The sequence below is a fragment of the Dromiciops gliroides genome, chromosome 3 (genome assembly GCF_019393635.1).
Source record: "Dromiciops gliroides isolate mDroGli1 chromosome 3, mDroGli1.pri, whole genome shotgun sequence".
In the NCBI taxonomy this organism is placed as follows: Eukaryota; Metazoa; Chordata; class Mammalia; order Microbiotheria; family Microbiotheriidae; genus Dromiciops; species Dromiciops gliroides.
In genome coordinates this window covers 216,089,182-216,102,114 of record NC_057863.1, presented here as the reverse complement: position 1 = coordinate 216,102,114, position 12,933 = coordinate 216,089,182, and the positions used below count along the sequence as shown (strand labels likewise).

Genomic DNA, 12,933 nt, shown 5'->3' with positions numbered 1-12,933 from the left:
CAACTCAGTTCCATTTCTTTGACAAAGTATGATTGTACTATTTATTTACAGTAGCAAATAGGATAAAAAAATTAATATCCTTATGGGAAATTATGGAATTAGTATGGAGCTTGCCTTTTTAAAGCTAATAGGACTGAAATACAATTCTGATCAAGTTGCATGAGCATGTAGAGTATCATATGCAATTCAAGGTGCCAACCCCTTTAACAAGGACATGAAAGCTAATGAGTAGACAAAGATGGGCAACCAAGGATGGTGATGGTCTATAGACCATGGTCAAGAAATAGTTGAAACAGCAGCGAATTGGGATTTTTAGTCTGTAAAAGAGGCAGCAGACAGGACCTAATAATTGTTTCTACATACAGAAAGAACTGTTTTGTTGCAGATAAAGTAGGCCTAGTCTTTGTAGATCTAAAAAACAAAACTAGGGCCAACAAGTGACAATTAGAGGGAGGGAAATTTTGTCTCAGCATGAGGAACAGTGTTCTGATTACAGCTATCCATTAAGAAAGCAGATTCCCTGTAAAAGTAGTAACCTCTGAGTTCCTAGAAATGTTGGAACACAAGTTGAATTTGTCAGGGATGTTGTAGAAAAACATTATTACATTGGAAAGAAAGTTGGATTGAAAGACCTCTAAAATCCCATTCAAATGAATGATTCTTTAAGATTTTGAGTCAAAAACTCTTCTGGGAACTAATAGTCATGTATGCACGTCTAGTCACTACAGAAGGTTTTAGTTGTAAGTTCTTGGAGTCTGTTGCATATATAGGATAAAAGTTTGGCCTCCTGTTTAGGAAGTCTTTATATATCAAGTTTATCAAGAAAGAATTGTAGGAATCAGCAGCTTTATAGCCAGCAAATACCTCCCCCATCTTTCACTTTTAGTAAAAATCTTACGAAAAGTTAAAATCATCGTAATTCAGTGAACCTAGTGCATAAAGCAAATTCAAGGAAGTATCTAGGTAATGAATACCAAAGTTAGTTCCCTGTTCTTACAAGTCCTTAACAGCAAAATTCCAGATGTTTGGTTGTTATATAAGATTTAATTCAACAAACATTTAAACCACCAAAAGATTTCTATTTCTCTGCTTACACAGAAAGACCCTTGAAGATTATTGGTAACAGACATTGTGATTTTAAAATGATGATATCAATATTATTGCCCTTTAAATGAAAATACTTATGAAAATAATAATTGTTATAGTCCATGTGGTTTAATCATTAAAGGCTAAATTTCTGTTACTTCAGGGCAGGCATCTGCAACCTCTCAGAAATACAAGTGCCAAGTTGTTGACTGTAGTGCTCCAAGCATTGGAGGGAGGGGTTTTCTGGTGTAAGAGGGCAGAAAGGCCTCCCTGGTCAGAAATGTCTTGCCATTCTACCAGTTAAAGATACCTTAGGGTTGATAATCAGCCCCCATTTTCAGTGCAGATACCCCAGGGGAAAACTTTCATATCAATTAGTAAGAGTTGTTCTTCTCCAACCCCTTCATTTTGAAGATGTGGAAACTGAGGGCCAGAGAAGTTGGCTTGTCCATGGTGGCACACATAATGAATAGCAGAGTTGGGATTCTTACCCAGGTCATCTGACTCCAATTCCCACATCTTTCTACTATAATATTCTGTAAATTTACTAGAAAAAGGATCATGTTTTCCTATTAATACCTACCTAACCCTAAGGTTATTTTCATAAGTCTTTTCATTTAAAAGGGCAATAATATTTATATTAATTTGTAGAATATTATCATTTTCACTAGATGGTCTGATATATCTATGACTATTGAGTGCCGTGTCACTTATTAAGATCTTTATTGCTGACCCCAGTTTATAGTTATATTTACAAAGGTCTAGATTTGTCTTGTTAAAATTAATCCCCAAATATTTTAATTTGTTGTTATAAATGGGATTTCTTTTTTAACAATTTATCTTTATCATTAGTACATAAGAATGTGAATGCTTTTTGTGTTTTAACTTTATAACTTTGCTTAACTCCCATTTTTGAGCAGTTGAGATTATTGTAGTTTTTTAATATACAATTATAGTTTTTTCTAAGTAATTTCTAACTTCTTCATTAAATAAAGCTTAAAAATTTTTATGATACCTCTGGTTTTGGGTGGGGAAAAGCTATTTTAGCCTTTCTTAAAAAATCTTTACACCATTTAATTGAAATTGCTTTCTCAAAGGTTAGTGGTAACATCATAATCAAATTAATGGCATTTATCAAACTTAAAATCTCTTTAACATTACTATAGCATTTAGCTCTGTTAACCATTACCATCCTATTACACTCTCCTTCTTTAGCTTCTGGGATACCATACTGTCCTGCCTCTCTAATAGTTTGGTGGTTTGGTATGTTGTTTTGTTGTGTGTTTTTTTGGTCTTCCTAACATTTAACATTGTCTACCAGCTCACTTGTCGATTCTTGGAACTAGCCAATAGAGAAAATAAAATTCTCTTGGTTTTAAAATATAACCCATTCATAATTGATTTCTAAATCTGTACCTCCATCTCCAACTTTTTTTTGAAGTCACCACATTAGTATCTTCAACTGCTCACTTGATAGCTTCACTGACACCTCAAGTTCAACATATCTAAAATTGAGCTTATAATCTTTTCACCAAAACCTACTTTTCCTTCTGACATCGCTATTTCTGCTAGTGGTACCCAGATTTCCATGTTTGAAACCTTATTATTCGATTAATTTAATGAAGCACCTACTATGTATATAGTTTATGAGGCCTTGGGGATACAGTACTTTCTATCAAGGAACTTAAAATTCTTTTGGGGAATATGTGATACATTTCACAGATAAGTATTATATAGGTGGGTAGGTAGGAAGTGATGAGAATAAAGGAGAGATCTATACAAAGTACTCTAGGAAAAATTTGAGGAAGGAAATGTTGTGGTTGCGGGGCGGGGGGGGGGGGGCGATCAAGGAAGTTTCCACAGAGAAAGTGACACCTAAACTGACCTTTGAAGGAAAATAAGTTCTGAAAGACAGAAACAAGGAGGAAGTATATTTAAGGTATGGGAGATGACTTATGTGTATACCCAAAGATGGGAAGTGGGAAGTTCCATGTCTAGTTTGGAGTTTAACAAATAGCTTGTTTTGGTTAGAACATAAGATTAAGGGGCAGCTAGGTGGCACAGTGGGATAAAGCACTGGCCCTGGATTCAGGAGGACCTGAGTTCAAATGCGGCCTCAGACACTTGACACTCTTACTAGCTGTTTTGTGACCCTGGACAAGTCACTTAATCCTCATTGCCCTGCCCAAAATAAATAAATAAATAAAATTAAGTGAAGGAAAATAATTGGAAATATTTGAAAATAAGGTTGAAAAAGTAGATTTAAGTCAGATTCTGGAGAGTCCTAAATGCTAGGTTAAAGATTTTATTTTATCCCAGAGATAATAAGAAAGTGCCTTAAATTTTTTGAGCAGATAGGTAGCATGATTGAGCCTGTGCTTTAGTAAGCTTATTTGGGCAGCTCTGTGAAGGATGGCTTTGACTCTTCTCTCTCCCTCATTTTCATATCCACTTTTCATATCCATAGTTACCATACTTTGTCAATTCTTCATCTACAATATGTCTCACACCTACTCCTTCCTCTCTTCCCAGTGCTACCACCCTAGTGCAGACAATCATTATCCTCTCCTAGATGATTAGGAGAACCTTTTTCCAGGGCTTTCCACCATGCGATCCAAACCCACAAAATCCCCACCCCCTTTACCAAGAAAAATCCATCTTATTCACTTCTTTGAAATTTAAATTCTCTATGTATGTCTAATTATATCTTGTCTTTTGGGTGAAAATAGCTTGTCTATCAAATTTCTTAATTAATTGGCAGCTCTCTACCCCTGCAGCCTCATTTTGCACTGTTGTTGTTCATTTCTGTCTGAATCTTCATGACCCCATTTGGGGTTTTCTTGGCAAAGGTACTGGAGTAGTTTGCCATTTCTTTCTCCAGATCATTTTACAGGTGAGGAAACAGGGCAAACAGGGTGAAGTGACTTGTCTAGGGTCACACAGCAGCTATAAGTGTCTGAGGCCAGATTTGAACTCAGGAAGATGAGTCTTCCCGACTCCAGGCCTGGAGCTCTATCTACTCTGCTACCTAGCTGCCCATGTTTTATACTATGCTCTTCCATACTTCACATTCCAGCCAAGCGGTCATGCACACCCTGTACTTTCCTGCCTTTACTTATAGTATTTGGTATGTATGAAATTACTTTCTCTTTCCCACTTCCTCCCACCCTCCTTTTAGTTTTTAACTTTTCCTTTAATTTCCAAATGTATTCTATTCTTGGAAGTTTTCTCGAGTTCCCTTGATTGGTAATAAGTTTTGACTTAGAACTTACCTAGCATTTTGCTTGTACTTCCTTTATGAACATAACAACTCTTACTGTATACTATTCTTTTATATACCATTAATTCTGTATTGTATAGTAAGTCCACAAGTGCAGGACCTTATCTTATCTAAACTTTGTATAGAATACCTTCTTCCTGACCTCTCTTTCTCTTAGTGGTACCACCATTTACTCATTCGCTTGTTTGGTGCTCTCTTTGGATTATAAGACATGAGGAATACTTTCTACCCTTAGCACTTCTGCCTTTTAAAATCTTATCCATCTTTTAAGTATATGCTCCATGTAGCCTTCTATGAACCTTCTACATGACTCCCCCTGTCCAGCCAGAAACAATCTCTTCCAACGTCTTGGACTTCACATTGTGCTTTGTACTCTCATGCATTTTTCATGTATTATTTTCTGTTCTACTTATCTATGTGGCATATGCCCTACTAGTTTTTAAGCCCTGTGAGAGGAAAATTATATCTTATTTATTAATTTATGCCTCTTCCCTAAAAGTAGAACTAATAGAAGAACTTAGTACAAGATCGTTGAATGATTAAAATGCAAAAGCAAATTGCAGTTCCCTCTTTTACCACTAGATGGCAGGCTATTGCCTCTGTAAATCCCTAAATGAGTGGGTTAAAGGTGATAAAACTGAAATATAGCTATCTATATGTTAGATGAATGTGGAATGAGAGAATAAACACATTACAGGTAGGGAAAAGCGAAAGAACTTGCATTTTTAGCTAAATCTGTAAAATCATTGTTCACTGAATGTTGAAATCTTGAATGTGATAAATTTATAGCAAATAAAAGGAAATCAGTTGACCTCCCTTAGGCACAATTTCTTCATTTGTAAAATGAGGGGTGGACTAGCAATTAGTCTCTTCCAGCTCAGATCTTATAAATATGATTTCATCTAACAAATAAATATGTAGAACTTGTTACCCTAAGAATTAGAATTTTCCTAGAAACACAAATTTATGAATGACAAAAACATAAATAACTACTAAAAGAATCTGGGATGTGCCTAGCTTTTAAAGTTGATATCAGAAAAGAAAATTCCATTCCGCCAATGACAGAGCATTTGAACCTATCAGGTCAGCATAGTATGAGGAGGGGTTTGGCCTCCTGGGATCTGATGAAGTATAGGAATTCTTATTTTTATTGTATTGAATAGACAGATACCGCCGCAGGAGATCAGAAACTCATCACATAAAGTTTTAAAAACTACGAAATATACATTCTGTCCCTTGTATTAAAAACTAACAGTATTTCCAGTCACCCTTGATACCAAATCCTTGGCTGTTACTTTGGCCATGAAATGAAGAAAAACTGACTGAGCCGCATAGAGAACAAGCATCTTATATTGGCCCCAGTAACAGCTCTCTAACCATCTGAGGTTACTGACCACAGACATATTTGACCAGTCTTTAGCTTTTCTAAAAATTCATTCTATTTTCTTCTTTCTCTCATTTCTTTAGATCACTCTTCACTTTAAAAGCATATTTTTGAATTTTTTTTTTGTTTCCTTCTTTGCTAATAAACTTTTACAAGTCCGTGTCTCCAGAATGTTATTTGAATGTTGACAAGTAGTTTGTCTAAACAGATTTTGATGTCATATCTGGATAACTGTAGTTGAAACTGGTCGGTGCTATCATTGGAACATTTTTTTAATGCACGGCAATAAGGGTTAAGTGACTTCCCCAGGGTCACGTAGCTAGTAAGTGTCAAGTGTCTGAGACCAGATTTGAACTCAGGTCCTCTCAAATCCAAGGCCAATGCTTTATCCAATCTGCGCCACCTAGCTGCCCCCAATTGTGAACATTTTTATTAGTTATGAAAGTAGGAATGAGCCTCAGATTTATTCCACTTCATACCTCAGTGTTACAAAGTAACTTGTGGCATGTTTGGGTTTTTCCCATTAGACTTTCTCCAGGAAAACTATCCATCTTATGAACTAACAGAGACTGGATATGATTGGAAAGCATGCGTGGCCGCCATCAATAGTACAATCCGAAGTCTTCGACATGACCATAAGAAGGCTATGGGGGATTCCGTAGAAAAAACATCAAGGAATGAGAAGAATCCTTCATAAAACCCTTCTGGAGTAAAGCCACAGGAGATAGCATTAACCCAAAGGACCATTGTTTTAGCTGTCCTGCTTATGTCTCATTATGTGTTTCAAGTTGCAATTTCTGAAACATGTTGGTACATTGGCAATGCAAGACTGCAGAAAATAATAGTCAAACCGTTAAAGAAACAGAGATTCTTTGTAAATATAAGTTGTATCATAGAAGTTAAACACTGATATTCCACAGGCTGTAAAACGGTTTATTTCTTTTAATTGAGGTAGAGTGCATAATGTTATGACAGGAATAGAATGGTACTTCAGAGAAGAGAGCTTAAGTAGCTCAAATGAGGATTTCTTTTGAAATGAAGGTGCAGAAGCTCTCTGGTACCATAGTTGGAGAAGTATGCCATATTTTCTAATAACCGCAGGAACTTTATTCAAAATTAACTCTTAACACTTGAAAGGAGCTACAAAGTTTATACAGAGCTAAAATTCCTGAAACTGACAAGATGAGGGTGGCTTCAAGTTTTCTGGAAGCAATGACCATATTCTTTTGCTGAACTCATGATAGCACATAGTGAATTACCCCCTAGGCCCTTTGTTGCAAGTCAGGTATTCCTTAATAGTATATGTGTTTAGAATGAACATGAAGAAAAATAATTTTTTTGTAGCTGTTTGAGTTCAAATTGACTCATTTGATTTTTCAAGAAAAAATCATCATGAAAGGTAACTAAACTTAGACTTCTTTGTCAGAAGTCTGATTTCTGAAATGTTTATGTGAACTTGAATACATTTTATGTATTGTCTCAAGAATATTATTAAAGCATATTTTAAATTAATTCCTAAAAGTTTTAAGAGCTATAAATGGATAGATTTTTTTTCACCAGAAACTCTCTTAAGAAAATGTTGTTCATAAAGTATCTAATTAGAATTATTCATGGATTTTTCACCCCACTTTTAAAAAAATCCCTACTTTGAGTATAAATTTAGATTTTATTTCTTACTGAATAAAATACCTTATTTTCAAGAAAGGACTTGAATATTTCAGCCATAATAAATGTCAATCATTAGATCTTCATAACTTTATATTTATATCTGTGAAATATTTCTGTTGAATGTTAACCCAATTTATTTCAGTTATAACAATGCCATCAGTTTCATCTACTAGTTGGAATTTATCAAAGCTAATTTTTATAACACTCTCAAATATTCTTCAGAAAGGTAAATGTTTAAATTTAACTGTCAGCATCTGCTCTTAAGTTGTGTCCATTTGTTTAAGACATGTGATATATGGCCTTAACTTAAAATAATTGAAATAAAATTAAAATTAATTTTTAGATAATATTAACTTAAAAGGTAGTTTTCAATTAGTGAGAGAATTAGAACATATATTTAGATCAACCAAACCAAGTGATTATGGTAAAAATTGACACCTTTCTACGTGAGACATATAGAATAGATGTATATTTTTATCTTTTGAAAATTGAAATAAGTTCAGAGTATTTTAATAGTAATAAAGTCTGTTTTAGACCTTTTTAAAAGGACAAGATAAAAAGTACTCAGCATGTTTTTTGTTGGTATATAAAATAGAGCTAATTTGGCACAGGCAGAAATGGTGAAAAGCAAAAAAAAACCCAAACTGAAAAACAAAAACTCTACCATAGAAGATGTGAGACTTGTGAGTGAGCTAAACTGCCTCCCAGTAAATTTATCAGATTTGCTGTTCAGTTTAACTTTACCTATAAACTCTCACAGACGTAGTTAGTTACATTTCAGCTGCAATAGAGAGGTTAGTATACATTTTGAGCATACCTAAAAATCAAAATAGTCCATGAAGTAAATAAGGTAAATTTCTAAGTTAGTTTCTCATTTGTATTTCTTTATGTACCTTCTAATAGTCACTGAATTGAAGACAGAAACAAACAAACAAAATCCCAAACTTCTCCAGTCAGAAAACATCTCAGAAGATGTCTTTTATCAAGACCTTACTCTAGGGATCATTTGTATCACTTTTCAGAGCACTTTTCAGTTCAGGATAATGACCAAGACTTGAATCAAAATGTATCTAAGTTAATTTGAAGAAAGAGTATTTGACTAACATATGTAATATAAATTTTATTAATGTTTTTCTACTTTATTTTAAACTAGCCTTTTTTTAGCTTTATTTATTTTACCATTTTATTCTTAATTATTAACTTTTCATAGTCAGTCTTAATTAAGCATATCTATAAAAGGTACTTGTGTAAATACCATCCTAAAGTGCTTCTTCAGAGGTGTAATTTTTTAATAAATAGAAAATGAATATTTTCAACTTATTTCTTAAATAAAAAAATTTAAAAATCAATTTCACAAATCAATTATTGAAATAGCATTTTACAAATTTATTTTTCTTATACCTGTAGCTCTGATATACGAATTCTCTTTTTAATCAAAATAGACCTTTTACAATATTTATACAGTATTCCTTGCTGTTAACCTCTTTTTTTTTTAGTGAATTGCATAAATGTCATAACACTTGGCTATATCTGCTTTCATAAATGACAAAGAAAATAGAATAATTGACCATAACAGCAATAATTCCCTCATGGTTGCTAGTTGCAAGAATTTTGAAAACTTTTGTAAAAAATATTTTGATTTTGGGGGCAGCTAGGTGATGCAGTGGATAAAGTACTGGCCCTGTATTCAGGAGGACCTGAGTTCAAATGCGACCTCAGACACTTGACACCTACTAGTTGTGTGACCCTGGGCAAGTCACTTAACCATCATTGCCCTGCAAAAAAGAAGAAAGAAAGAAAGAAGAAAAGAAATTAAAAAAAATATTTTGATTTTAAACAAAGTATTTTGAGGATTGATATATTTTTTGGACCTCAGAGACACACACACACACACACACACACACACACACACACACACACACACAGCAAGTACTTTTGTTTCAGACAAGAAAGCCCTAGATCTATAAGAAACTTGGTTTCTACTTTCATATCCTTTATTTCACATAATGCAGATTGTCTAATTCATTTCTAGTTCAGCCTCAGTGGAAAATCTCTTGTTTTGCAAAGGTTACATGTTACTGTGCCTGTTCAAAATAATGAGCCTAGAAAGATGGTACATTTAAAAGATTCCTCTAGCCCCTGGCATGAAGTAATTAATGAGTACTTACTTTATATGAACATTTTCAGATAAAATGTTAAAGAAACATAGATGTCATATAAATAATCAGAAAATTTCGTTTATAGCATTTTTGAAGTCTTAAGTCTACAGTTCCCAGATTGTGTACTGTGGCACCGTGGGTTGCCACAGTGAACTCATAGGGCCACCTATGAGGATCTTTTAAATGTTTAACCTAATGTTTAATGGAACTGTTAGAGGGCTGGGGGGATTTGTTGTTTTGTTCTTGTTTGTTTGTTTGTTTTACCAGTGGACACCATGAAAAAAATTACTGATGAACTGAAAAAGTTTGGGAACTTATGCTTTTAAGCTTTACTCATTTGTTTCTTAGAGTACCACGACAGCTGTTCTTTTTTCCTTCCAGGATGAAAGAATTCTCTAATCTAGACGAATAAATTGCTTCTCTTTTCAACTTCTGTCACTAGCTTATGCTTTTATGGAGCAACAACAACAAAAAATCTCACTTTGCCTTTTTTCCTCTGTAAAAGTCATATACCACTTTTCAGAAGTGAGAATTAGCTAATGCTTGTAGACTTCTAAGATCTTTTGCAGAGAGGCAAAATACTTTTATTATGATGCAATTAATAATAGAATTTGTAACCAAAGATTAATTTTATAGATATTTTTAAAAGACTACAATACAGTTTAAAACAACTTTCTCCCATAATCTGTGCTTCCTAAATATTGTTAAAATTAGGTCCCAGTCTTCTAGAGCAGAGGTGTCAAGCACGTGGTCCATGGACCACAGCCTACCACATTCTCAAATATGGCCCAAACCAGATTAAATTGTAATTGGAAAATAGTTAACAAAACAAAAACATAAAAAAACAAATCATATTACATTTTAAAATTAAGTCAATATACAGCCCACAAAGATCCTTATATACTGATTGATGGCCCCATCTGACACCACTGTTCTAGAGAACTTCCTGACATCAGATAAATTACTTCTTGCATATTCTAGAAATGTAATGTCTTGGTCTAATAAAATCAGATTCTAATGATATCAGACGTGGTACCTTTTTTTTTTCATTGTTTAAGGAATAAATCACTGGTTGTCAAGAAGCTACCTCTTATTTCTTCCTCCTCAGAATGATTATAGCATTTTTCACTGCTGTTATACATTTTTACTTTTGATTGTAAGTTTTAACATGTCTTATCTTCTCTAATAAATTGTGAGTTTTTTGAAGGTATATCTTTGAGGATATATCCTTTCTATTTCCCTAAAGGGCCTATTACAAGAATCAAAAAAGTCATCAGTCTCTTCTGCCCATTCCCAATATTAAAATATATATATATATATACATATATATAATATAAACTATATAATACATAAAATGTATATAATATAAATTATATAAAATAAGATATATATGATAAAAACAATAGTATACTTATAGTATATAACAAAGCCTCTTATACTGTGGGTCACGATCCTATATAGGGATATGTGACAATATGAGGGTTGCAAAAAATTTGGCAACAGTAAAAGGTTGGAACTCATGACATGATCGCTCCAAAAAACAATCAAATAATGCCATAGGAGCCTGGAACAGCAAAACCCACAGAAGAATGTGCTGAAATCATCTTCTAACCAAGAAAAGCTTGGAAGGTCAGAAGGAGGGAGCTGCTTGTGCTAATACAGGAGTAGAGCCCAACCCCACAGTCATCCTGACACAGATCCATTCCTAGGTAGGCTTCACCAGAGAAGGAGACCCCCCCAGAGCCTCTGAATCAGCTGCAGTGCCAGTGTTGTCTGGAACTAAGTTCACAGTCTGGTGAGAGGGCTGAGCCCTGGGCATGGGGGAGACTACAGGGGACTATGCTGATGCTGGGGCAGAACTTGGGTTTTTCACCCCTGCTGGGAACCAGGAGTAGCTTGAGTAAGTAGTGGCCCAGGTGGGGGAGGGCCACAGGCTCATCAGAGGTAACAACCACAACCCACAAAGCTGGTTGATTAGCAAGTTAGTCTGGGGTCAGCTACGACTGGGACAGGCCAGGCAAGTGAAGAACCTGCTCTTCCTTAAATCATACCACCTGGTCCCTTCTGTAGCTTGGGATACTGCAGCCAGAAAACAGTGCCTCACTTTAAGGAGCTACAAGTTGTGGTAAAAAATGGAAGTTTTCGTGAATCATTTGAGAGTTGAGCGTATGCTCCTGAAGCAGTTTTCTGAAGGACCACCCTTTTGGGGAGGAGACCTTGACGAACAGCTGTTGCACCTGCTGCTGCCCGGGAGAGCGTGGCCAAGCATGCCATACTTCTGGGATGCCAACTTAAAAAGTGAGAGTGGAACGGAAGTTCATTCTCTGGCTCACTCACTCTGGCTTCTCAGCTTAGCGGTGACAGCGCATGCTTTTGGTGATCGGCTCTGGTTCTCGGCCTGGCAGGCAGTTTGGGATTTGGTGAGTTTTATAAAAGAATATAGACTAAGCTTAGATCTAGGATTATTCATTTGTATTTCTACTTTCCTATTTCTCTATCAGTATCACCTGTTTGTTGTCTAATTAATTCCCAAACAATAAAAGCTAATCCCTCACTGATTAAAGCTCAGAGGCTTCTTTTCCTTAGTGGTCTGGGAGATATATAAGGGAAAAGTTAAAGGGGGAGTTTAATGCTCATATATCTAATTTTAAATCTCACAAAGTCAAGTAAAAGAAAGGCAAAATGAGCAGACAGAGAAAGGTGAGGACCATAGAAAGTTTCTTCAGTGACAAGGAAGATCAAAGTATACTCTCAGAGGAAGATGTCAACATCAGGGCCCCTACATCTAAAGCTTCCAAGAAAAATATGAATTGGTCTCAGGCCATAGAGGTGCTCAAAAAAGACTTTGAAGATAAAGTTAGAGAGGTAGAGGAAAAAAATGGAAAGAGAAATGAGGGTGATGCAAGAAAAGACATGAGGAAAAAGTCAACAGCTTGAAAAGTCAAATTGGCCAAATGGAAAAGGAGGTACAAAAGATCTCTGATGAAAATAATTGCCTAAGAATTAGGATTGAACAAATGGAAGCTAGTGACTTTATGAGAAACCAAGACACAATAAAGCGAATCCAAATGAATAAAAAAATAGTGGACAATGTGAAATATCTTCTGGGAAAAACTGCTGACCTGGAAAATAGGTCCAGGAGAGATAATTTGAAAATTATTGATCTACCTGAAAACCATGTTCAAGGAAAGAGCTTAGACATAATAATAATAATAATAATAATAATAATAATAATAATAATAAACAGTAAAAGGTTATGTATACCTATTTTATATCCCTGTATACCCGGAGTTGCATAAAATTTTCTCTGTCAAAAAAGGGGTTGCAAGTGGAAAAGGTTTAAGAAGTCCTGGTAT

General features: G+C 34.9%; 1 protein-coding gene across 1 annotated transcript in view; it reads left to right on the top strand.

Moving 5' to 3' along the window:
• The window catches only part of BEND2 (BEN domain containing 2), a 49,631-nt gene extending 38,931 nt beyond the window's left edge, over nt 1–10,700 (top strand). The window contains exon 11 of the mRNA XM_043991343.1: nt 6,278–10,700. Within this exon, the coding sequence (XP_043847278.1) occupies nt 6,278–6,447 (170 nt within the window). The 3' untranslated portion in view covers nt 6,448–10,700. The remainder of the gene's footprint in view (nt 1–6,277) is intronic.
• Nucleotides 10,701–12,933: the final 2,233 nt, after the last annotated feature.